This window comes from Salmo salar, chromosome 18, assembly GCF_965601325.2.
Source record: "Salmo salar chromosome 18, fSalSal1, whole genome shotgun sequence".
Lineage (NCBI taxonomy): Eukaryota > Metazoa > Chordata > Actinopteri > Salmoniformes > Salmonidae > Salmo > Salmo salar.
The window spans coordinates 69,537,012-69,564,375 of record NC_138308.1 but is presented as its reverse complement, the minus strand read 5'-3'; the positions used below and the strand labels follow the sequence as shown (position 1 = coordinate 69,564,375).

Here is a 27,364-nt window from a genome sequence, read left to right as displayed (position 1 = left end):
TGTATTCTTTTTTTGGGAAACACCCCCAGGTCTATTTTATAGGGAGATGTGATTATAGAGGTTGTAAAATTGAAGAAAGAGCAAGTTGTTGACTTGCTTAAAAACGTATGTGCTACCTCTTTCCAAGGAAAAATAACAGAAAATACACTACATGGCCAAAAGTCTACTTTCCAACAAGTCAGTTAGTCAAATTTCTGCCCTGCTACAGCTTCCCAGGTCAACTGTAAGTGCTGTTATTGTGAAATTGAAACTTATAGGAGCAACAACGGCTCAGCCCTGAAGTGGTAGGCCACACAAGCTCACAGAACGAGTGTTGAGTGTCAAAGAGTTTAGCGTGCAAAAATCCTCTGTTCCTGGTTGCTACACTCACTACAGAGTTCCAAACTGCCTCTGGAAACAATGTGTTTGTCAGGACCTTCATGAAATGGGTTCCAGGTGAAGCTGGTTGAGAGAATGCCAAGAGTGTGCAAAGCTGTCATCAAGGCAAAGGGTGGCTACTTTGAAGAATCTCAAATATAAAATATATAGGAGAGTGATGGAGTGCTGCATCAGATTACCTGGCCTCCACAATCACCCGGCCTCAACCCAGTTGAGATGGTTTGGGATAAGTTGGCCACAGAGTTAAGAAAAATCAGCTAACAAGCCCTCAGCATATGTGGGAACTCCATCAATACTGTTGGAATATCATTCCAGGTGAAGCTGGATGAGAGAATGCCAAGAGTGTGCAAAGTTGTTATCAAGGCAAACGGTGGCTACTTTGAAGAAGCTGAAATATAAAATATATTTAGATTTTTTTAACACTTTATTGGTTACTACATGACTCCATATGTGTTATTTCATAGTTTTGATGTCTTCACTATTATTCTACATTGTAGAAAATAGTAAAAATAAAGAAAAACCCTTGAATGAGAAGGTGTGTCCAAACTTTTGACTGGTACTGTTTTTATGTATATGATGGTGTGTATACAGTAGACATTATGGACACACACACACACACACACACACACACACACACACACACACACACACACACACACACACAAACAACAGGTTTGCAGCATCTCATTCTCAATTTTTATGTTCCATATAACCAGTTTCCTATTCCCCATCATGTACTGTAGTTTTGCTGTGGTCTTGCTGTGCTTGTTAAAGAGGCCTCTATGTTCTCCTCCTGTGTCCTTGCTAGAGCCTACTGGGAATCTGTCTGTTTTGTTTCTCTTTTGCCTGCCCCTGTTCCTCCTCCTATTCTTCCTCCTCCCCCTATAGGGTAAATACACAACTTCGTTAATACTGTTTACAACTTCAAAGAGTAAATACAGACAATCCTAATGAGTAAGTTCCTCACACTTAAACATACTCCCATTCAAAATGCGTGCTTCACAGTCTTGTTAAATAGACTTCTGTCTACCGTCGCACAGATGAATCCTGCATGACTGATGCTTACTCATACAGGCAGTCCGTAAGCTGGTTGTCTGCTGTGACACAAGCATTTTTGTCCATAAATTTACTCCAATTAGGGGAGGGGATTTTAGAAACACTGGTGTGACGTTTTGATAACCATGTAAATTTCTCTATGACAAGGTGACTTTTATCAATATATTTGCCTGTATTTACACCCCCCAAAATGAAATGCTAATTAGCTGCTAATGTGGCTATCATAAAGAACTACAAATGCCATGATGATCTGGACAAGACTGCCGAATTGATGAAAAGGTAAGAATCTCTGGATGAACTAACATTAGCTAAATGTAGCAATGAATAAATTGGCTACGTTTTTTTTAAATGGACAATTCTGTGAAGTGTCTTGTGCAAGCTTTAAATTGACACAATACCTGTTAGCAAAGGTGCCAGCTAGAGATGACGTGCAGGAGCTTGCAGGGCTTTGTAGTTTTGCATGATGTCTACTTTGATGCTAATTAGCATTTTTGAATCTGAGAGTAAATAGAGCCAAATATATTGATAAAAGTCACCTTGTCTGAGAGAGATTTACATGGTTATCAAAACATCACATTAGGGGAAGCCTAGACTCGACACAGCCCTTATTTTAAATGTTTCTAAAATACCCTGTCGGAAAAATTAATGGTGGAAAACAATTGGAACCATTTCTGTTTGACCACTAGGTTTTATGGGTATTATGACACCTCAGTTGTGTTCGAATATTCATACTAATTGCACTAACCGTGCTATTGAGTACATAGTATGCTTATTGGTCATAGAATGGATATAGTTAGTATGCCAAAAGTTCCCGGATGTCATACTACATTCTCCAAAATTCGTCAGGAAAGGCGTGGCTTCACATTGTTTTCAGATTTGAAGAAAATGGCGGAAAATATGCAGTCGAAGTCCAACGAGAGCATAATTCATTGTTTTAATTAATTATGACAAATGTTAAGAAAATGTTGAGCAATATAATAAAGTAATGACTTTTCAAATAAGTTACCTTACATGTTATGTTAGCTGACAATTTGTTAGCTATGCTATCCTTGCGAACCACCTAGCATATCATTACAGCAGTATGTACCAGTATGTTAGCTAGCTACGTAACGTTAGTTGACTACTAATACATCAAACTTGCCAGTATATTAACTATATGCTATCTAACTAACTACCCAACGTTTATTGACTTGTTTATTCCCGTCATTCTTAGCTAAGTGGTGTAGTCGTTGTGCGTTCTCAGTGGACACTCGGGTGCTTTCGTAAATTCACTTTGTCTATCTACTCCGATTTCAAAGCAATCTCCTCTTAGCTTGGGTGCACGCTAGGGTCAACCCTATTCCTCGGCCAGAGCATCCAGTGTGCGCTCTGCCATGAATTTACAAACAGACAATCTGAAAACGCTCTGAATTTATGAACAACCAGAGCGCACTCTGGTACACCAGATTGAATTTAACACACCCAGTCATAAAATGTATTGCTAGTAATTTGTTACGCTAACAAGCTAGCAAGAGGTTGCATAGCAACAGCATCAACTTCCGGTAGACAGGCGAAGCTAGTACGCTCAATTGAAAGGATACTGTTCGTTTACAGTATACCAGAATTAACTAATAGTATATACTCATTAAGTATGTAGTATACCGTTTGTTAGTATGTATATTCGAGCACAGCTCTCTGTGGGTTCATTCATAAATTCACTCTGGCTATCTACTCCGATTTCAGAGCACTCGTCTGAGTGTGTCAGAGCACTCGTCTGAGTGTGCCAGAGCGCAGAATAACTGATGAATTTATGAACGCTCAACACCGGTTGAATATGGCCGGTGTCAGTAAACGTCGGCAAAAAGTGTAATTCAAGTGTTCCCAGCAGAACAGTTACAGTCACCAACGCTCTGGATAATATGAAAACTGCCTAATATGTCTGGAGGTAGCTAGCAAGCTAGCTAACTTTAGCCAGTTAGCTTGGGTGCTTGATTGCCGTTGTGAGATCAGAACCCTCGGATCAACCCTACTCCTCGGCCAGAGCGACCAGTGTGCGCTCTGAATTTACGAACTGACAATCTGACAACGCTCTGAATTTACGAGCGCCCAGAGCGCGCTCTCTGGCACTCCAAAGTGAATTTACGAACGCACCCTATGATTGATCCTCAGTGCATTGATCATGGGAAGGTGTGCATCCGACGCAACGTGATGACGTTATATTATAACGCCAGGATATGTGAGCGAGAACTGACATTTTTCTTATCTTGCTTTTATGAATCTTTTCACGAATTAAAGTGGTCAAGGAATTACTACACCACGACATAAGCTCTTCGTTTAAACACAACCATTGACACTGTCCCCTCGCCATGGTAGAGGATGACGATTTAACGCCAAATCTTATGTCAAACCAAGTGTGGCGCGGCAATGGCGAGTTTGTACCTCCAGACGGAATATGCTGGGTGTCTGTACTGTCCTGTTTGCTGCTTGCCTGCTCCTACGTCGGGAGTTTATACGTATGGAGAAGTGACTTACCCAGGTAAGCCTCGTGTTTATTCAATTTCTTTACTTTCTTGATTCGTAGAAAATGCTGTAGAGGAATGTGGGAGCAGTAGTTAGCTATCCTGTCGGCGCATGTTAGGTGGTAGTTATCTAAATTAGGGAACTAAATAGCTAGCATGGCTTTCGTGCAGCAGTCTGGGGGCAATTCCATCGTAACAGAACGACGCTGAGACTCAAATCAAATTTTATTTGTCACATACGCATGGTTTGCAGATGTTAATGCGAGTGTAGCGAAATGTTTGTGCTTCTAGTTCCGATCATGCAGTAATATCTAAGAAGTAATCTAACAATTTCACAACAGCTACCCTATACACACCTGTGTAAAGGAATGAATAAGAAAATGTACATACAAATATTTGGGTGAGCTATGGCCAAACTCAGATTTTTCACCTTGACATGTATGCCAAACAAAAATAATTGATTCCAAAGTTTAAAGAAACCATACAACTCTATGCACAAGGACTGCTTTTAACAATTTCTCCTGAACATTTCACAAAAACATTTTACTTAAGAACAGTGCAGTTTAAAAAAAACCCTGTGTTAAATATCTACTCTGTATTAAGATTAAAAGATGTCAGCAGAAAGAATAGGGTGTCAGCTATAATATGACACCTTTTGTTTTTTTTAAACTATTTTGGTTATATACTACAGTAAGTGAAGTGGGTTAACACCTGTGGGAGGGAGGACGGTAGCAGGTGACCCAACTGGTTTGTGACTGTCATTTCCCATTTTAGCCAATTAATTGAAATCATTCTGTGAAAGATTTTTCAGTTACGGATTTTGTAAGAGAATGACACATTTAAAAACTTAATAAATCATAAACAAAATTGATAGTCAGAAAAAATACTAGTTGGTAGGTCTATCTCATGAGGGAGAGAAATTAGGAAATATCTTAAATATGTTTTTTTTTTTTGTAATAAAATGACAAGACACTCGGCAATATTTCTTAAACTTACAGAAGGCAAATCATTTCAGCAAAATTAAATACATGTTGATATTAGTTGTCAGGGGTCTTAACTTCAACATTATTCTGTTTTTATGTATTTTTAATAGGCCTATCTTAAGACTTGAATCTACTTTCTGGTAGATGTTATCTAAGAACCCTTTTACGTCTGTTTGACCAGAAATCAAAGCCTTCGCTTATTCCATTATTTGCTGGTAAATTAGCAAGCGATCAAACGCATCTGGGTTTATTTATTGTTTCCTGCTGAACTACAGTGTTCTTATACTAGTTTCTTGAGGAGTTTGTTTGTTTACAAAATGTAATTTTGACATGTGTCTGCTTGTGTGTCCATCACGTGCTTGCCCCCCAGAGACCACCCGGCCGTTATCAAGAGGCGATTCACCAGTGTCCTGATCGTATCTGCCGTGTCGCCTGCCTTCGTGTGGGCATGGAAAATGTACACTGGTGTGATGGTGAGTCTCTACACAGCACTGTCTCAGCAACCTTTATTTAACTAGGCAAGTCAGTTAAGAACAAATTCTTATTTACAATGACGGCCAAACCCGGACAACGCTGGGCCAATTGTGCGCCGCCTTATGGAGCCCAGCTATAGGCTGAGTGCTATACTGCCCTACAAAGGCAAAGTGCATTGACTACGAATTTGGTAAAAATCTTTGATCTGTTTTAATCAGGGGAGAGTGACCCTTCTCATTGAAGCCACGGAAGTTCAGGGCCGACCGCATTAATGCAGGCATTGTTTGCAGAAAACAGGATCCCCCCATTATAGTGAATGGAAAAATTGCAATCTTCATGTAATTTTTTTTTGGGGGGGGGAGACGATGATAGTACCAATAATTGCTTCTAATACACATGTTGTATGTCCTTGAACCGATTTTATAAAAAAATCGCACACAGAAGAAGTTCTAAGGATAATTTAGTTGCTAATGGCAGCCTGCAGTACCCCGGTCAGCCTTCAACTTTAGTTACACAATGAGAGGCAGCACTGAGGTAGCCAGCCCCATCACTTCCTGGGTCTTTTGTCAATTGGTTTGCTCAACTCCCGCGTCCTCTCTGGCCACCTTTTGAAAAAGGTAATCGAGGAGATGCTTCAAGGAGAGAGAAAGGGGACGAAAATACATTCGTTGGAAATGAGACTCCCCTTCTCCAATCGTGTGCCAATAGGCAAATTACGTTTACAGGGTGGAATCCAAAAATATGTATAAAGTGATACAAAAATAAAATTGCTAGTTGTGAAATACATTTTATAGAAAGATAAGTAGAATATAATTATTAAATGTTAGAGAAAACAATAGCTGATTCAAAGGGGGGTGGCAGATTTCAAAACTCTTCTGCAAAGGACTCTGGTTGGAAACACTTGTGCTTCCTTGCCAAAAGGAGACTATCATGAGGGGAGGACCGTCTTCCATTTGCCTACTAATGTATTGACACTCTCCTCAACCACTTATCGGTTTACGGGTCACGGAGGAGGGTGGACGGACTTTTTCCCAAATGAGAAAAGGCCCTGGAGTAGCTCAAACTGCACATGTTATGTCTCCATGAGTCGCCATCTTAACCGACTTAATTTGGCTTCAATGCGCTAATGAGACTTTACATAGGAATGGGTGGTGTCACGTGATCGATGGCTTTGTGTGTGTGTGTGTGTGTATATGTATGTACAGTTGAAGTCGTAAGTTTACATACACTTAGGTTGGAGTCATTAAAACACGTTTTTCAACCACTCCACAAATTTCTTGTTAACAAACTATAGTTTTGGCAAGTCGGTCAGGACATCTACTTTGTGCATGACACAAATAATTTTTCCAACAATTGTTAACAGACAGATTATTTCACTTATAATACACTGTATCACAATTCCAGTGGGTCAGAAGTTTACATACACTAAGTTAGCTGTGCCTTTAAACAGCTTGGAAAATTCCAGAAAATGATCTCATGGCTTTAGAAGCTTCTGATAGGATAATTGACATCATTTGAATCAATTGGAGGCCTACCTTCAAACTCAGGGCCTCTTTGCTTGACATCATGGGAAAATCAAAAGAAATCAGCCAAGACCTCAGAAAAAAATTGTAGACCTCCACAAGTCTGGTTCATCCTTGGGAGCAATTTCCAAACACCTGAAGGTTCTGTCTCCTAGAGATGACCTTACGTTGGTGTGAAAAGTGTAAATCAATCCCAGAACAACAGCAAAAGACCTTGTGAAGATGCTGGAGGAAACGGGTACAAAAGCATCTATATCCAAAGTAAAACGGGTCCTATATCGACATAACCTTAAAAGGCCACTCGGCAAGGAAGAAGCCGCTGCTCCTAAACCACCATAAAAAAGCCAGACTACGGTTTGCAACTGCACATGGGTCTGGTCTGAAGAAATAAAAATAGATGGCATCATGAGGGAGGAAAATTATGTGGATATATTGAAGCAACATCTCAAGATATCAGTCAGGAAGTTAAAGCTTGGTCGCAAATGGGTCTTCCAAATGGACAATGACCCCAAGCATACTTCCAAAGTTGTGGCAAAATGGCTTAACAACAAAGTCAAGGTATTGGAGTGGCCATCACAAAGCCCTGACCTCAGTCCTATAGAATATTTGTGGGCAGAACTGAAAAAGCATGTGCGAGCAAGGAGGCCTACAAACCTGACTCAGTTACACCAGCTCTGTCAGGAGGAATGGGCCAAAATTCACACAACTTATTGTGGGAAGCTTGTGGAAGGCTACCCAAAACATTTGACCCAAGTTTAACAATTTAAAGGCAATGCTACCAAATACTAATTGAGTGTATGTGAAATTCTGACCCACTGGGAATGTGATGAAAGAAAGAAATAATTATCTCTACTATTATTCTGACATTTCACATTCTTAAAATAATGTGGTGATCCTAACTGACCTAAGACGGGGCATTTTTATTAGGATTAAATGTCAGGAATTGTGAAAAACTGAGTTTAAATGTATTTGGCTAAGGTGTATGTAAACTTTTATATGTATGTATATGTGTCTGTATGTATGTCAATGGTTGTAATGACCCCCACACACACACACACACAAAATAAGCGTATTTTAAATGTGTATTTTTCCAAATTGGCACATCCTATTTGTTTTAATCAAATCAACTATATTCACTGAGCTTGTTTGATGCTTTAGGCACACTGTTTGATTAAATAATTATACACACAAATAACTAGAGGGAGTCCAACCTGCAATTGATTTGATTGTGCCCGGCTAGGCTCAGACTTGCTGCGCTGTGTTTAAAAAAAATATAAAATAATGACAGCGAGTGACTGACTAGCACCCGTTGTCTCTCTCCTCCCTGCTGCAGCGAACACCACATAACATCAACGTGTTTATCGCGCTGTCCGTGTTGCAGAAGCTGCAACATAATTACAGCCATGTGACTAGAAAGTTGTTACGGAAATCCCTAATTTGTTTAGGAAAACCATTTCTTATGCCCTCAATCCTTGCTCTCTTTACGTGACACGTATGCACGTGACCATAGCCCTATTCGCACGGGACTAGTATTACTAGAGAACGTTGGCTATGTAATTATTACTCCAGAATGTCCGTTATTCCAGAGGACGATTAAAACAGGATTACCTTAAACTGTAATAATTTTTTCCCAATAAATTTACAGTTGTGACGGAAGCCTAGAGGTTTCTATTCTAGGCATGAAGATACAGTATTTCAACATGTCCAGGCGGTAGGGCCACAGTGATAACTCTAGCTTGGTTCCCAAGTTTTTAAACCATACCAGACCATCTTTCCTATAGTGTCGCTATAATATTTGAATTGAGGAAGTGTGATCATAATCAGTGGGATATTTTGGCGATCCGCTGTAGGTCCTAAATGCCCCCCAGCCTTCAGATGTAAACTAAACAGTGCAATTGCACTTGAGATGCATTTTAATTATATGGATGAGAAAGTTAACCGTTTGGAAATGGTAAATTAGGTCAGTTGTATGCTGCTGCTTTTGCGATCTATGAACAGCAAGGGTTGCATTAAATAGGCTCAATATTTTTTACTGATGCAGTTGGCAATATTCAATTCATACGCACAAAACATATAAACAGAAACATTCTGTGAAAGTTGATAGGCTACATGTACTGTAGGCCATTCATATATATAGTTTATGCGCAGCGCTTAGATCAATTTATCTAATCAGTTATTGTTTTATTGCGCAAACCGCAAGCAACACCTGTCAAACTCAGACATTTCTCTCAAAACACAGGGATGTCGATTCGCACCGGACTAGGATTACCAGAGGAGTTCGGCAAAAAAACGGTATCTTATTCTGGCTAGAATTGTTACTGTCCTGCCATGTAATTAATAACTGACTGCAGATTCGGACGGGACTAAATGGTGTTTTGTGCTCGTTCACATAATTACATTACCCGACCTACATTAAGACTAAACACGATGTGCTCATAAGGCCTACAGCTGGTGGTGGTGATACAAGGCTGCTATACAGCTGCTGCTGGTGGTGGTGGTGATACAAGGCTGCTATACAGCTGGTGGTGGTGATACAAGGCTGCTATACAGCTGGTGGTGGTAATACAAGGCTGCTATACAGCTGCTGGTGGTGGTGATACAAGGCTGCTATACAGCTGGTGGTGGTGGTGGTACAAGGCTGCTATACAGCTGGTGGTGGTGGTGGTACAAGGCTGCTATACAGCTGGTGGTGGTGGTGGTACAAGGCTGCTATACAGCTGGTGGTGGTGGTGGTACAAGGCTGCTATACAGCTGGTGGTGGTGGTGGTGGTGGTACAAGGCTGCTATACAGCTGGTGGTGGTGGTGGTGATACAAGGCTGTTATACAGCTGGTGGTGGTGGTGATACAAGGCTGTTATACAGGTGGTGGTGGTGGTGGTGGTGATGATACAAGGCTGCTATACAGCTGGTGGTGGTGATACAAGGCTGTTATACAGGTGGTGGTGGTGGTGGTGGTGATGATACAAGGCTGCTATACAGCTGGTGGTGGTGGTGATACAAGGCTGCTATACAGCTGGTGGTGGTGGTGATACAAGGCTGCTATACAGCTGGTGGTGGTGGTGATACAAGGCTGCTATACAGCTGCTGGTGGTGGTGATACAAGGCTGCTATACAGCTGGTGGTGGTGGTGATACAAGGCTGCTTTACAGCTGGTGGTGGTGGTGATACAAGGCTGCTATACAGCTGGTGGTGGTGGTGATACAAGGCTGCTATACAGCTGGTGGTGGTGGTGATACAAGGCTGCTATACAGGGTGGTGGTGGTGATACAAGGCTGCTATACAGGTGGTGGTGGTGGTGATACAAGGCTGCTATACAGCTGGGGGTGGTGGTGGTGATACAAGGCTGCAATACAGCTGGGGGTGGCGGTGGTGATACAAGGCTGCTATACAGCTGGTGGTGGCGGTGGTGGTACAAGGCTGCTATACAGCTGGTGGTGGCGGTGGTGGTACAAGGCTGCTATACAGCTGGTGGTGGCGGTGGTGGTACAAGGCTGCTATACAGCTGGTGGTGGTGGTGGTGGTGGTACAAGGCTGCTATACAGCTGGGCTGGTGGTGGTGGTGATACAAGGCTGTTATACAGCTGGGGGGGTGGTGGTGGTGATACAAGGCTGTTATACAGGTGGTGGTGGTGGTGGTGGTGATGATACAAGGCTGCTATACAGCTGGTGGTGGTGATACAAGGCTGTTATACAGGTGGTGGTGGTGGTGGTGGTGATGATACAAGGCTGCTATACAGCTGGTGGTGGTGGTGATACAAGGCTGCTATACAGCTGGTGGTGGTGGTGATACAAGGCTGCTATACAGCTGGTGGTGGTGGTGATACAAGGCTGCTATACAGCTGCTGGTGGTGGTGATACAAGGCTGCTATACAGCTGGTGGTGGTGGTGATACAAGGCTGCTTTACAGCTGGTGGTGGTGGTGATACAAGGCTGCTATACAGCTGGTGGTGGTGGTGATACAAGGCTGCTATACAGGTGGTGGTGGTGATACAAGGCTGCTATACAGGTGGTGGTGGTGGTGATACAAGGCTGCTATACAGCTGGGGGTGGTGGTGGTGGTGGTGATACAAGGCTGCAATACAGCTGGGAGTGGTGGTGGTGATACAAGGCTGCAATACAGCTGGGGGTGGCGGTGGTGATACAAGGCTGCAATACAGCTGGGGGTGGCGGTGGTGATACAAGGCTGCAATACAGCTGGGGGTGGCGGTGGTGATACAAGGCTGCAATACAGCTGGGGGTGGCGGTGGTGATACAAGGCTGCAATACAGCTGGGGGTGGTGGTGGTGGTGATATAAGGCTGCTATACAGCTGGGGGTGGTGGTGGTGGTGATACAAGGCTGCTATACAGCTGGGGGGGTGGTGGTGGTGATACAAGGCTGCTATACAGCTGGAGGTGGTGATACAAGGCTGCTATACAGCTGGAGGTGGTGATACAAGGCTGCTATACAGCTGGAGGTGGTGATACAAGGCTGCAATACAGCTGGGGGTGGTGGTGGTGATACAAGGCTGCTATACAGCTGGGGGTGGTGGTGGTGGTGATACAAGGCTGCTATACAGCTGGGGGGGGGTGGTGGTGGTGATACAAGGCTGCTATACAGCTGGGAGGTGGTGATACAAGGCTGCTATACAGCTGGAGGTGGTGGTGATACAAGGCTGCTATACAGCTGGTGGTGGTGGTGATACAAGGCTGCTATACAGCTGGGTGGTGATCGGCTGCCGCTGGGTGGTGATACAAGGCTGCTATACAGCTGGAGGTGGTGATACAAGGCTGCTATACAGCTGGAGGTGGTGATACAAGGCTGCTATACAGCTGGTGGTGGTGATACAAGGCTGCTATACAGCTGGGTGGTGGTGATACAAGGCTGCCATACAGCTGGGTGGTGGTGATACAAGGCTGCCATACAGCTGGGGTGGTGGTGATACAAGGCTGCTATACAGCTGGTGGTGGTGATACAAGGCTGCTATACAGCTGGTGGTGGTGATACAAGGCTGCTATACAGCTGGTGGTGGTGATACAAGGCTGCTATACAGCTGGGGGGGGGGGGTGATACAAGGCTGCTATACAGCTGGGGGGGGGGTGATACAAGGCTGCTATACAGCTGGGGGGGGGGGTGATACAAGGCTGCTATACAGCTGGGGGGGTGATACAAGGCTGCTATACAGCTGGGGTTGGTGGTGGTGATACAAGGCTGCTATACAGCTGGGGGTGGTGGTGGTGGTGGTGGTGATACAAGGCTGCTATACAGCTGCTGGTGGTGGTGATACAAGGCTGCTATACAGCTGCTGGTGGTGGTGATACAAGGCTGCTATACAGCTGGTGGTGGTGGTGATACAAGGCTGCTATACAGCTGGTGGTGGTGGTGATACAAGGCTGCTATACAGGTGGTGGTGGTGGTGGTGGTGATACAAGGCTGCTATACAGTTGATGGTGGTGGTGGTGATACAAGGCTGCAATACAGCTGGGGGTGGTGGTGGTGGTGGTGATACAAGGCTGCAATACAGCTGGGGGTGGTGGTGGTGATACAAGGCTGCAATACAGCTGGGGGTGGTGGTGGTGATACAAGGCTGCAATACAGCTGGTGGTGGTGGTGATACAAGGCTGCAATACAGCTGGTGGTGGTGGTGATACAAGGCTGCAATACAGCTGGGGGTGGTGGTGGTGATACAAGGCTGCAATACAGCTGGGGGTGGTGGTGGTGGTGATACAAGGCTGCAATACAGCTGGGGGTGGTGGTGGTGGTGATACAAGGCTGCTATACAGCTGGAGGTGGTGATACAAGGCTGCTATACAGCTGGAGGTGGTGATACAAGGCTGCTATACAGCTGGAGGTGGTGATACAAGGCTGCTATACAGCTGGTGGTGGTGGTGATACAAGGCTGCTATACAGCTGGTGGTGGTGGTGATACAAGGCTGCTTTACAGCTGGTGGTGGTGGTGATACAAGGCTGCTTTACAGCTGGTGGTGGTGGTGATACAAGGCTGCTATACAGCTGGGGGTGGTGGTGATACAAGGCTGCTATACAGTTGATGGTGGTGATACAAGGCTGCAATACAGCTGGGGGTGGTGGTGGTGATACAAGGCTGCAATACAGCTGGTGGTGGTGGTGATACAAGGCTGCAATACAGCTGGGGGTGGTGGTGGTGATACAAGGCTGCAATACAGCTGGGGGTGGCGGTGGTGATACAAGGCTGCAATACAGCTGGGGGTGGCGGTGGTGATACAAGGCTGCAATACAGCTGGGGGTGGTGGTGGTGGTGATACAAGGCTGCTATACAGCTGGGGGTGGTGGTGATACAAGGCTGCTATACAGTTGATGGTGGTGATACAAGGCTGCAATACAGCTGGGGGTGGTGGTGGTGATACAAGGCTGCAATACAGCTGGTGGTGGTGGTGATACAAGGCTGCAATACAGCTGGGGGTGGTGGTGGTGATACAAGGCTGCAATACAGCTGGGGGTGGCGGTGGTGATACAAGGCTGCAATACAGCTGGGGGTGGTGGTGGTGGTGATACAAGGCTGCTATACAGCTGGGGGTGGTGGTGGTGGTGATACAAGGCTGCTATACAGCTGGGGGGGGTGGTGGTGGTGATACAAGGCTGCTATACAGCTGGAGGTGGTGATACAAGGCTGCAATACAGCTGGGGGTGGTGGTGGTGATACAAGGCTGCTATACAGCTGGGGGTGGTGGTGGTGGTGATACAAGGCTGCTATACAGCTGGGAGGGGGGTGGTGGTGGTGATACAAGGCTGCTATACAGCTGGAGGTGGTGATACAAGGCTGCTATACAGCTGGAGGTGGTGACACAAGGCTGCTATACAGCTGGAGGTGGTGATACAAGGCTGCTATACAGCTGGCGGTGGTGATACAAGGCTGCTATACAGCTGGCGGAGGTGATACAAGGCTGCTATACAGCTGGCGGTGGTGATACAAGGCTGCTATATAGCTGGAGGTGGTGATACAAGGCTGCTATACAGCTGGAGGTGGTGATACAAGGCTGCTATATAGCTGGAGGTGGTGATACAAGGCTGCTATACAGCTGGAGGTGGTGATACAAGGCTGCTATACAGCTGGAGGTGGGGATACAAGGCTGCTATACAGCTGGAGGTGGGGATACAAGGCTGCTATACAGCTGGAGGTGGTGATACAAGGCTGCTATACAGCTGGAGGTGGTGATACAAGGCTGCTATACAGCTGGAGGTGGTGATACAAGGCTGCTATACAGCTGGTGGTGGTGATACAAGGCTGCTATACAGCTGGTGGTGGTGATACAAGGCTGCTATACAGCTGGTGTTGGTGATACAAGGCTGCTATACAGCTGGTGGTGGTGATACAAGTCTGCTATACAGCTGGTGGTGGTGATACAAGGCTGCTATACAGCTGGTGGTGGTGATACAAGGCTGCTATACAGCTGGTGGTGGTGATACAAGGCTGCTATACAGCTGGTGGTGGTGATACAAGGCTGCTATACAGCTGGTGGTGGTGATACAAGGCTGCTATACAGCTGGGGATGGTGGTGGTGGTGATACAAGGCTGCTATACAGCTGGGGGGGGGGTGATACAAGGCTGCTATACAGCTGGGGGGGGGGTGATACAAGGCTGCTATACAGCTGGGGGGGGGGGTGATACAAGGCTGCTATACAGCTGGGGGGGGTGGTGATACAAGGCTGCTATACAGCTGGGGGTGGTGGTGATACAAGGCTGCTATACAGCTGGGGGTGGTGGTGATACAAGGCTGCTATACAGCTGGGGGGGGGGTGATACAAGGCTGCTATACAGCTGGGGGGGTGATACAAGGCTGCTATACAGCTGGGGGTGGTGGTGGTGGTGATACAAGGCTGCTATACAGCTGGGGGTGGTGGTGGTGGTGGTGGTGATACAAGGCTGCTATACAGCTGGGGGTGGTGGTGACACAAGGCTGCTATACAGCTGCTGGTGGTGGTGATACAAGGCTGCTATACAGCTGGTGGTGGTGGTGATACAAGGCTGCTATACAGGTGGTGGTGGTGGTGATACAAGGCTGCTATACAGTTGATGGTGGTGATACAAGGCTGCAATACAGCTGGGGGTGGTGGTGGTGGTGGTGATACAAGGCTGCAATAGAGCTGGGGGTGGTGGTGGTGATACAAGGCTGCAATACAGCTGGTGGTGATACAAGGCTGCAATACAGCTGGTGGTGGTGGTGATACAAGGCTGCAATACAGCTGGTGGTGGTGGTGATACAAGGCTGCAATACAGCTGGGGGTGGTGGTGGTGATACAAGGCTGCAATACAGCTGGGGGTGGTGATACAAGGCTGCAATACAGCTGGGGGTGGTGGTGGTGGTGATACAAGGCTGCAATACAGCTGGGAGTGGTGGTGGTGGTGATACAAGGCTGCTATACAGCTGGGGGGGGGTGGCGGTGGTGATACAAGGCTGCTATACAGCTGGCAGAGGTGATACAAGGCTGCTATACAGCTGGCAGAGGTGATACAAGGCTGCTATACAGCTGGAGGTGGTGATACAAGGCTGCTATACAGCTGGAGGTGGTGATACAAGGCTGCTATACAGCTGGAGGTGGTGATACAAGGCTGCTATACAGCTGGAGGTGGTGATACAAGGCTGCTATACAGCTGGAGGTGGTGATACAAGGCTGCTATACAGCTGGAGGTGGTGATACAAGGCTGCTATACAGCTGGAGGTGGTGATACAAGGCTGCTATACAGCTGGAGGTGGTGATACAAGGCTGCTATACAGCTGGAGGTGGTGATACAAGGCTGCTATACAGCTGGAGGTGGTGATACAAGGCTGCTATACAGCTGGAGGTGGTGATACAAGGCTGCTATACAGCTGGAGGTGGTGATACAAGGCTGCTATACAGCTGGAGGTGGTGATACAAGGCTGCTATACAGCTGGAGGTGGTGATACAAGGCTGCTATACAGCTGGAGGTGGTGATACAAGGCTGCTATACAGCTGGAGGTGGTGATACAAGGCTGCTATACAGCTGGAGGTGGTGATACAAGGCTGCTATACAGCTGGAGGTGGTGATACAAGGCTGCTATACAGCTGGAGGTGGTGATACAAGGCTGCTATACAGCTGGTGGTGGTGATACAAGGCTGCTATACAGCTGGTGGTGGTGATACAAGGCTGCTATACAGCTGGTGGTGGTGATACAAGGCTGCTATACAGCTGGTGGTGGTGATACAAGGCTGCTATACAGCTGGTGGTGGTGATACAAGGCTGCTATACAGCTGGTGGTGGTGATACAAGGCTGCTATACAGCTGGTGGTGGTGATACAAGGCTGCTATACAGCTGGTGGTGGTGATACAAGGCTGCTATACAGCTGGGGGGGGGGGTGATACAAGGCTGCTATACAGCTGGGGGTGGTGGTGGTGGTGATACAAGGCTGCTATACAGCTGGGGGTGGTGGTGGTGGTGGTGATACAAGGCTGCTATACAGCTGGGGGTGGTGGTGGTGGTGGTGGTGATACAAGGCTGCTATACAGCTGGGGGTGGTGGTGATACAAGGCTGCTATACAGCTGGTGGTGGTGGTGATACAAGGCTGCTATACAGCTGGTGGTGGTGGTGATACAAGGCTGCTATACTAAGCCTACTAATGATAATGACATTACTTATTATTATTATTATAATATTCATAAGAAGGAGATCAAGAAAAAGGAGCATTATTATTATAAATATTATTTCTCTGACAAAAGGCTGCTATACAGCTGGGGGGGGTGGTGATACAAGGCTGCTATACTGCTGGGGGGGGTGTTGGTGGTGATACAAGGCTGCTATACAGCTGGGGGTGGTGGTGATACAAGGCTGCTATACAGCTGGGGGGGGGGTGGTGGTGGTGATACAAGGCTGCTATACAGCTGGGGGTGGTGGTGATACAAGGCTGCTATACAGCTGGGGGTGGTGGTGATACAAGGCTGCTATACAGCTGGGGGTGGTGGTGATACAAGGCTGCTATACAGCTGGGGTTGGTGGTGGTGGTGGTGATACAAGGCTGCTATACAGCTGGGGGTGGTGGTGATACAAGGCTGCTATACAGCTGGGGGGGGGTGGTGATACAAGGCTGCTATACAGCTGGGGGGGGGGGGGTTGTGATACAAGGCTGCTATACAGCTGGGGGTGGTGGTGGTGGTGATACAAGGCTGCTATACAGCTGGGGGTGGTGGTGATACAAGGCTGCTATACAGCTGGGGGTGGTGGTGGTGGTGGTGATACAAGGCTGCTATACAGCTGGGGGTGGTGGTGGTGATACAAGGCTGCTATACAGCTGGGGGGGGGGGTGGTGATACAAGGCTGCTATACAGCTGGGGGGGGGGTTGTGATACAAGGCTGCTATACAGCTGAGGGTGGGGGTGGTGGTGATACAAGGCTGCTATACAGCTGGGGGTGGTGGTGGTGGTGGTGATACAAGGCTGCTATACAGCTGGGGGTGGTGGTGGTGGTGGTGGTGATACAAGGCTGCTATACAGCTGGGGGTGGTGGTGGTGGTGATACAAGGCTGCTATACAGCTTGGGGTGGTGGTGGTGGTGGTGGTGATACAAGGCTGCTATACAGCTGCTGGTGGTGGTGATACAAGGCTGCTATACAGCTGCTGGTGGTGGTGATACAAGGCTGCTATGCTAAGCCTACTAATGATAATGACATTACTTATTATTATTATTATAATATTCATAAGAAGGAGATCAAGAAAAAGGAGCATTATTATTATAAATATTATTTCTCTGACAAAAGTGTAAACATTAAATACATTATAAATAATAACAGAAGCTGTTCTAACGAAAAAAAAAGTGTAAAGCCTATATAACAGCAAAGCAAAGATTTAAAAATAGCCAAATTTGTTTACTTGACATATCATTAGGCTTGGTGCTCATGGAATCAGTAGGCTATTAAACAAACACTCAAACAGCAACAGAAGCAGGCTCTGTCTTATTTCTGTAGATACAGTAGCAGTCAGTTTGGACACACCTACTCATTTTCTACATTGCAGAATAATAGTGGAGACATCAAAAATATGAAATAACACATGTCGTAACCCCAAAAGTGTTAAACAAATCAAAATATATTTTATATTCTTCAAAGTAGCCACCGTTTGCCTTGATGACTGCTTTGCCCACTTTTGTGTATTCTCTCAACCAGCTTCATGAGGAATGCTTTTCCAACAGTCTTGAAGGAGTCCCCACATATGCTGAGCACTTGTTGGCTGCTTTTCCTATGCTCTGCGGCCCAACTCATCCCAAACCATCTCAATTGGGATGAGGTCGGGTGAATGGAGGCCAGGTCAAATAGCTCTTACACAGCCTGGAGGTGTGTAAGGTCATTGTCTTGTTGAAAAACAAATGATAGTCCCACTAAGCGCAAACCAGATGGGATGACGTATCGCTGCAGAATGCTGTGGTAGCCATGCTGGTTAAGTGTGCCTTGAATTCTAAATAAATCACAGACGGTGTCACCAGCAAGCACCCCCACACCATCACATCACCTGCTTCACGGTGGGAACCACACATGCAGATATCATCCGTTCACCTACTCTGCGTCTCACAAAGATACGTGGTTGGAACCAAAAATCTCAAATTTGTACTCATCAGATCAAAGGACAGAATTCCACCGGTCTAATATCCATTGCTCGTGTTTCTTGGCCCAAGCAAGTCTCTTCTTGTTGGTGTCCTTTAGTAGTGTTTTATTTTCAGCAATTCGACCATGAAGGCCTGATTTCACACAGTCTCCTCTGAACTGTTGATGTGTCTTACTTGAACTCTGAAGCATTTATTTGGGCTGCAATCTGAGGCTGGTAACTCTAATGAACTTATCCTCTGCTGCAAAGTTAACTCTGGGTCTTCATTTCCTGTGGCGGTCCTCATGAGAGCCAGTTTCATCATGGCGCTTGATGGTTTTTGCGACTGCACTTAAAGAAACGTTCAAAGTTCTTAATGTTCCGTTTTGACTGACCACAATGTCTTAAAGTAATGGACTGTCGTTTCTCTTTGCAAATGAACTTTTAACAAGGCACACCTGTTAATTGAAATGCGTTCCAGGTGACTACCTCATGAAGCTGGTTGAGAGAATGCCAAGACTGTGCAAAGCTGTTATCAAGGCAAAGGGCGGCTACTTTGAAGAATCTCAAATTTGAAATATATTTGATTTAACACTTTTTTTGGTTACTACATGATTCCATATGTGTTCGTAGTTTTGATGTCTTCACTATTATTCTACAATTTTGAAAATACCGTTTTCTACAGCGCATTTGGTAAAAATGACCCAGCAAATTACATTGGTTGTCCATCAATTTAATAAAGCCTATAATTTAATGTTGCTAAACCATTGTACAAACATCTGAATGCTGAAGGTGCCGTGCAGATGTTGCTTACGAATATTAGAACTAGAGGCTGACCGATTAATCGGAATGGCCGTTTTCATAACAATCGGTAATCTGCATTTTTGGACACCGATTATGGCCGATTACGTTGCACTCCATGAGGAGACTGCGTGGCAGGCTGTTACGCAAGTGCAGCAAGGAGCCAAGGTAAGTTGCTAGCTAGCATTAAACTTAACTTATAAAAAAACAATCAATCTTAACATAATCACTAGTTAACTACACATGGTTGATGATGTTACTAGTTCATCTAGCTTGTCCTGCGTTGCATATAATCGATGCGGTGCCTGTTAAATTATCATCGAATTACAGCCTACTTCACCAAACGGGTGCTGATTTAACAAGCGCATTCGCAAATAAAGCCCTGTCGTGGCACCAATGTTTACCTAACCATAAACATCAATGCCTTCCTTAAAATCAATACACAAGTATATATTTTTAAACCTGCATATTTAGTTAATATTGCCTGCTAACATGAATTTCTTTTAACTAGGGAAATTGTGTCACTTCTCTTGCGTTCCGTGCAAGCAGAGTCAGGGTATATGCAGCAGTTTGGGCCGCCTGGCTCATTGCGAACTGTGTGAAGACCATTTCTTCCTAACAAAGACCGTAATTCATTTGCCAGAATTGTACATAATTATGACATAACATGGAAGGTTGTGCAATGTAACAGCAGTATTTAGACTTGGGGATGCCACCCGTTAGATAAAATACGGAACGGTTCCGTATTTCACTGAAAGAATAAACGTTTTGTTTTCGAAATGATAGTTTCCAGATTTGACCATATTAATGACCTAAGGCTCGTATTTATGTGTTATTATAATTAAGTCTATGATTTGATAGAGCAGTCTGACTGAGCGATGGTAGGCAGCAGCAGGCTCGTACGCATTCATTTAAACAGCACTTTCCTACGTTTGCCAGCAGCTCTTCGCTGTGCTTCAAGCAACAGCTGTTTATGACTTCAAGCCTATCAACTCCCGAGATTAGGCTGGCAATACTATAGTGCCTATAAGAACATCCAATAGTCAAAGGTATATGAAATACAAATGGTATAGAGAGAAATAGTCCTATAATTACTACAATAACTACAACCTAAAACTTTTTACCTGGGAATATTGAAGACTCATGTTAGAAGGAACCACCAGCTTTCATATGTTCTGAGCAAGGAACTTAAACGTTAGCTTTCTTACATGGCACATATTGCACTTTTACTTTCTTCTCCAACACTTTGTTTTTGCATTATTTAAACCAAATTGAACATGTTTCATTATTTATTTGAGACTAAATTGATTTTATTGATGTATTATATTAATTTAAAAGAAGTTCATTCAGTATCGTTGTAATTGTCATTATTATATATTAAAATCGGCCGATTTTAATCGGTATCAGCTTTTTTGGTCTTCCAATAATCGGTATCTGCGTTGAAAAATCATAATCGGTCGACCTCTAATTAGAACAGGGATAGGGTAGGCCGCCTTCTCGTTGGAGTGAGCAGCTGCGTCTCCTGCACTGTGGGCACAGTTGTTATCCGAATTGTAGATCATTGTCATATGCAGTTACATGCATAAATGTTAGGCTGAAGGAGACGACTCATCAATTCCGTCACTACCGATTTTTTTTAAGTCATTTTTTAGAATAAAAAATAAAAACCGCTGATTCGTAACGTTTGAATCATTTTTCTTACGGATGCATGCCTTATTTGGATTGGTTTGGGCTCCCACTAACCGATGCACTGGCATCTTAAACTTTTGACGTAGTGGTGGAGTGTCGACTCAAATAATTGATTCCTCGACTCCTTGCACATCGACTCCCATTTCTTTGTGTCAATTTTAGATTCCACTAGGTATTCAGTATTTTTGAATCCGAGGCGACTGATTTTAGTTTCCGTACTTCCGAGAACACAAACACTCGCATCTTTCACAGTGAGCGAGGGACGGAGAGAGAGGGGCACAGTATAGGCAGGTCGGCCACCAGGCAGACGGAGTCAAAACCATGCGCTATGCCTATCAGGAATCAAAAGCTGTATCTTGCAATTTTTTTGGGCTTGTAATTTCTCGACTTCAGTAAAGCAGGGCCTAGGATACTGAGATGAGTGTGATGCAACACTATGCTGTCACACAGACACACACATACAGTGTCTGCTCTCATGTGCACGGGTTCGCTTCAAGCTGTTCACAGCATGGTAGCCAGGGCTTCAAAACAGAGGAGAAGTTGAGCCTCGCGCTTCAACGCTCTTAGTTGTTGTGGAAATTGACCCACAATGCTGTTTACTTTCTACCTTTAAATTACACAACTTTCCCCAGGCCTTTATAGCCTAGCGTCTAGTTAGGCTATAACACAGAATATAAGGTTTTGGGATTACTGCACTGTGCTTTTAATTTTACGGGGCAAGAAAAACATCAAAGCTGTTTTTCGGTTAGAGATTTTTCTTAATGTTAAGAATTCCAATTTTGTTTAAAGTTTTAACGTTCACATCCCTAATACACATGAAAACATTTCCATGAATTCCATCAGTATGTCTCATTTTGTTCTTCCACAGTCTGGTCCCTCGTTGCTGGCTCTGATGGGCATTCGCTTTGAGGGCCTCATCCCAGCCATCATACTGCCTCTGCTGCTCACCATGGTAATAGAAACTCGCTTTGATCGACCTCTGCCTATGGTCTGACCGTTGGTTGACCTCTGACCTTTGCTCTGGTAGGTGCTGTTTGTTGGCCCCCTGATCCAGCTGGCTATGGACTGCCCCTGGGGCTTCATGGATGGGATACGGGTGACCTTTGGTGAGATACTGTCTGGAGATTATTATTCATCCAATATGTCTATTACTGTGTTATCCTGGAGTGGAGACTATTCATTTCTGCTATATGTCAAATTTAGATTATGACCTAAATCTTAACCTAAGATTTGGACGCTTAACTTGAGTTTCGTTCAAACCTCCCACTGACACCAATGCATGATTTATAAGTTAAGTGTGCCAATCTCAAAGTAGGATTCAGCCCTAAGTGCATCCATTTTTCCTAGACGTGTACAGTATCCCTCTCACACGCACAATATCGCATACATCATCTCTCTAAAGCTTTCTGTCCCTTCCACAGACCCGTGGTTCTGGGCTCTGTGCCTCAGTGACATGCGCTGGCTGAGGAACCAGGTGGTGGCCCCTCTGACTGAGGAGCTGGTGTTCAGGGCCTGTATGCTGCCCATGCTGGTACCCTGCACCAGTCCTTCCACTGCCATCTTCACCTGCCCCCTCTTCTTCGGAGTGGGTGAGTCCCACTCAAAAAACAGCATAGGGGGATCTTCTAGATCTTTCCTCGATCCCAACTGACAAAAATAGCTAATTTAATTAGAACAACTCTTAAAATGTGTCTGATATGTAAGTTTATGTCAGTGCCATGTACTACATTTAAATTTGCGGTGTATATATGCGAAGATGAGCGTTTTTATAAGGGGAATATGATTTAACCTGTGTTTTGGAAACTGCTGGATGCAATCAATTGTGAGTTGCAGTATTCTGAACTCTCCTAGGATAATGTGCCCTTCCCAACTATTTGAAATATAATGGATATTTTGCTTGTGCTAAATGTCAACTGTTTTCTTCGCAGCCCACTTTCATCATGTGATCGAGCTGCTGCGTTTCAGACAGGGCACCCTGTCTGGGATCTTTCTCGCTGCAGGTAAGGACCATACCATATTCATTGTTCTTCTACCTTCACTTCCATGTGCTGGTAGTTTGTTATGCCTTTCTTTTTCCATGCACCGTTAGATTGTTTAGGAGTGGTTAGTTAATGACTTGTTGTGCTGTTTGCTTTGCAGTATTCCAGTTCTCCTACACCGCTGTCTTTGGAGCTTACACTGCCTTCATATTCATCAGAACAGGTGATCCTACAGTTTCTCTCTTTCTGGTGTACAGAAAACGCACACGCCTAATATATGTTTCATTTTGTTTTAGATGGTGAAAGCTCTACATAAATGCTATGTCTCAAGGCACTTCACATTGTTTGGGGCTAACTCACCCCATCCACTACTACTGTGTACTGTAATACCAACCTGTATGCATTATATGCAGTCTTGTCATTCCCTTCCCCTCTGGTCGTCAGGTCACCTGGTGGGGCCGGTGCTGTGCCACTCGTTCTGTAACCACATGGGCTTCCCGGCCCTTGGCATGGCCCTGGAGCACCCCCACCGCCTCACCGTCCTGTCCTGCTACTTGCTGGGGGTCCTCCTTTTCCTTCTTCTCCTCTTCCCCCTCACAGACCCCATCTTCTACGGCCTTCCCACCCCCGTCTGCACCCTGGCATCCGTCCCCAGCTCCCTCTGCGTCTCCTGATCCCACCCCCACCAAACACCCCTCTGTATTAGATGGTCTGATCCACTGAGCGGGTCGCCACCACCAGCCAAAAGTAGGAGCGGTTCCAAGTGGTCCAAGAACGAGGGGTGTTTTAGCTCTTCGGTCATGCCCGCTTGAGTGTGATTTCTCTGGTGGGATGTGGGAAGGTGAGCAGAGGTGAGGGTTTAGGTAATTTCAGGTATGGACACTCAATGCTATGGGCTGTCTCTACTATGTATGCTGCTGGGGGGGAGCAGGGTAACTTAAATAGCCATTCCTTATGTTCAGGTCACATTGGCTTTCAGTCAGTCAGTTAGCCAGTCAGTCAATAGGCCTACGTGGTCTGTAGTGTAGGAACACTATCTGGCTATGATGTGAGGCACTGTAGTAGTAATACATTCTAGTGGTGAATATTTCAGTGTTTTCATAGGTCCTAGATGCTGAATAAGAGTATTTATTTACACATCTGCATGTTTCTATAATGTAGTGTTTATTTGTTTTATTGGTGGGGGATGTAGTGGGTTGAGGGTTGGGTTGGATTGTTACTATTGTAAAGGGTTGGACGTGCAGACTGTTTTTTTTCCATTACCTCTTCTATGACAGTTTAGCCACGATGCTCTCAGCTTTTAACTCAGGCTGATATTTGAATTGGCTGCAAAGCCTTTCTGTCCAACTGTTTTAAGACGCCAGACAATTCGTGTTAGGCGATGTCACAAAGGGTACAGTCTTTACCCAGCCCTGAATTCAATCATTCACTCTAGTTGACGCTCATTCCAAATATCCATTCCAAGTCATGCAGATAGAAGCCTATAATTACTAAAGCTAACAATACCATTGCTCATTTGTTGGGCCAGGAGTTTTTCCCTGACCATGTGAACCTGGTCAGGAAAAACTCTGGGCCCCTACCATTCGCTTCACACACAGTTCTACCCAGGGTTATCTATGTTCATTTTATTTGAGTGTTTAAAGAGGGAATTACCTTAAGCTGGGCTGCGATGACAGACCGTTTCCCCCTCAAGGGACTCAAACCCTCTAGAACACTCAGGTGTAGTCATATGTATGTCGTTTTGAATGCTATCTACCCACTACTTAGCATGCTGCTACACGTACGGATGTCAGACAAGACGACGCGTTTACATTTTTCGCACAAACCGAGCTATACTCCAAAAGAAGATCATGTACAGACTCAGTGTTATATCGCAATGTTTATCCACTTACTCATCTCAACTACTGAAACTTTGCATCGTTTTTTTGAAAATACGTTACTTATTTGACCAGGCTATGACCATTGTAGTCCATTTCACTGTATAGACAGGGCGTTTAGGTGAAAATGTTCCTTTTTTTTTATTTTTTTTTAATAATTTCAAATCAAATTTGACACATTTAGCAGTTGTTACTGCGGGTGTAGCGAAATGCTTGGTGGTTTGTGGATTTTTACGGGGAACGCTAATGGACTTTATCCCCTTTTTATGAACCCGGCGCAATACTATGTAACAACTCCAGTTGACTAAAACAGAAGTGTAGACTGGTTTATCAACTAGAAGATTGCATCACACTGAATGTATTGAAATGGGATGTCAAGGTAAATGAATGAACTGATCATTTTGTAAACAGACTTCACTGTGTAAATTGGATCCATATTTTTGGAGAGGCCCCTGCAAAAGGCTCTAACGTTCACTGACGGGAAGATAGATCTGTGAAGCTTTCTACCACAGCAGCGAGGAGTTGTCAGTTGCTGTACTGTATAATCTATGAAGTAGTTACATTACGCTCTTCAGCAATAACTTAGTGGATGGAAAATGACCAAAATCAGGGAATTATCTGAAAAAGCTGTATATATGTGAATAAAAAATAAATATATGCCCATTCCTGTCGTTTAGAGGTGAAATGTTAAATACTATGGTGATTGAAGGTTTTGACATCAGAATAATGATCAGCCAGTATTTTGAGTAGATCGTTTGTTAAAGCTGACCTCAGATGGGCCATATATCCCCAAGTTGAAGGTTTTAATATACATTCTCTTGAATGAACCTGCAAGGTACATGCATCCAGACCAGCTGTAATGATCTAAAATGTACGCCAGAGAGCGCCAGAGTACCAAGTCTGGGTGTTGTGCTGTGGAAATGTGAATCACAGGAATCTGGGACCTTCGCACATCTGTTCATTAGGTTTCTCTGATGGGTGGTCATCCGTCACTTGAAAAAAACAATCCTTTTTTTTTTTTTATTCTGTTATTTCCTCTTGCCTCTTCGTCTCATCACACGGCGCCCCGTCCCAATAGAGAAGTCGTATATAGTTCTAGAGAGGAAAGGGGAGTTTGACCCTAAGAACTTAGATAGCTACCTGTCTCTCTGTTGAGCATTCTCTCTGATCAATTTAACAAAGACTCTAGCCTTTCTTTTTAGAGTCAAACTCTAAACTATCTTGCGGTCTCCATCTCACATCCAAAATGATGCCCTTGAATGTTTTTGCCTGAGGCGTTGGCCTAGCCCCTAGAAAAACATTTTTGGAGTTCAATCAATCACTGGTTTCGGAGAATCTGAGATGTTTAACCCTACAGAGACATGCTGTCAGGTTCAGGTAGCCGATCAATTTCGACAACAAAGTAAATCTACACATTCACGTCTCAATGTCGAAGCTGTGTTGAATTTGTATTAGGTAGGGTCAGAAGAAGCACATGTAGAGAGGTGTTTCAATACAATCAAGTTTCATCTGTGCTCACCCGTTGCTTATCATTCTCCCACATCATCAACATTGTCCCCTTTTGGAAAAGAGACATTTCTCGTAAAGATTGTCCCTGGCTCGTATTGTATGAATCCTGCCTTAGGATTCACACTTTAGGCTACTTCTCACCACTGTTCTTACTTTATTTTCCTGGCATTGACTTGAATTGAAATCCGGTAGACATAACTAGGCTTCAGAAATGCTGACTCCACTTTCCTGCTGAAAACACTGTCACATTGTATGTATCTTTCTTCATTTTTCTCTCAAATGTCCTAGCAAAACAATCGTATCAACAGTACTCTAAGTAGTGACTTACAGTATATGCATAGACCGGAAACACAGCAGTAGAGACAGGAATATATATATATTTTTGTAACTGAATATGTAGCTCTGCTATTTTAGTAAAACAACACAACAGAATGATTTTAAAGCTTGGATTTTTCAGACTAGTTGAATACGTGCTGTGACTCTGACCTGGTTGTAAAAAACCAACAACAATATTATCCAGATGTTTTTATTAAAGACTTTATTTTGTAAATCAAATCTATTTTGGTGACATGGACTTGAATGTACTGATATGTGCATGTGTATTTTGTGTGTGCAATGCCATTTTTTGGAGACTCACCAATCTTCAATGGCCAGTGTTTTTATGATGACAATCTTTTATGGGATCTTATAGAAATCACACACTGCAAAAATAATCTCAGCCATTCGGAAATAAACTATCTAATTTTATAAATCGTCTCTAGGTGTTTTGTCATGTTTTTGTGCCCGATGTTGTGCTTTTCACTCAAATCAATGACTGACTCTTTGAATTCCTGGATCTGTCCCAAGTTGTTGAGTGCTCTATGTACTGAGTAATGATTGTATTGAGTCTGTTTCTGATGTCAGAGTTCACCCTTTGGTTAGGAACAACATATCAAAGTTTGTAGTGCTGAAAGTTAGCCAACCATATAAGCTAGACCTATAGTCCATACGGTATTGATCATCATCAAATTTAATTTGTCATGATTTTCTTTTAATGACCAGGTAGA

At 44.6% G+C, this 27,364-nt stretch overlaps 1 protein-coding gene across 1 annotated transcript; it reads left to right on the top strand.

The window, feature by feature from the left end:
* The first annotated feature begins 3,367 nt into the window (after positions 1 to 3,367).
* Positions 3,368 to 27,074, top strand: LOC106577518 (CAAX prenyl protease 2). The gene is made up of 8 exons (XM_014155614.3): positions 3,368 to 3,949; positions 5,286 to 5,388; positions 21,822 to 21,905; positions 21,981 to 22,059; positions 22,375 to 22,542; positions 22,882 to 22,953; positions 23,093 to 23,155; positions 23,377 to 27,074. The coding sequence occupies exons 1-8, from the start codon at positions 3,780 to 3,782 to the stop codon at positions 23,604 to 23,606; spliced, it is 969 nt and encodes a 322-aa protein (XP_014011089.1). The 5' UTR covers positions 3,368 to 3,779; the 3' UTR covers positions 23,607 to 27,074.
* The last annotated feature ends 290 nt before the right edge of the window (positions 27,075 to 27,364 follow it).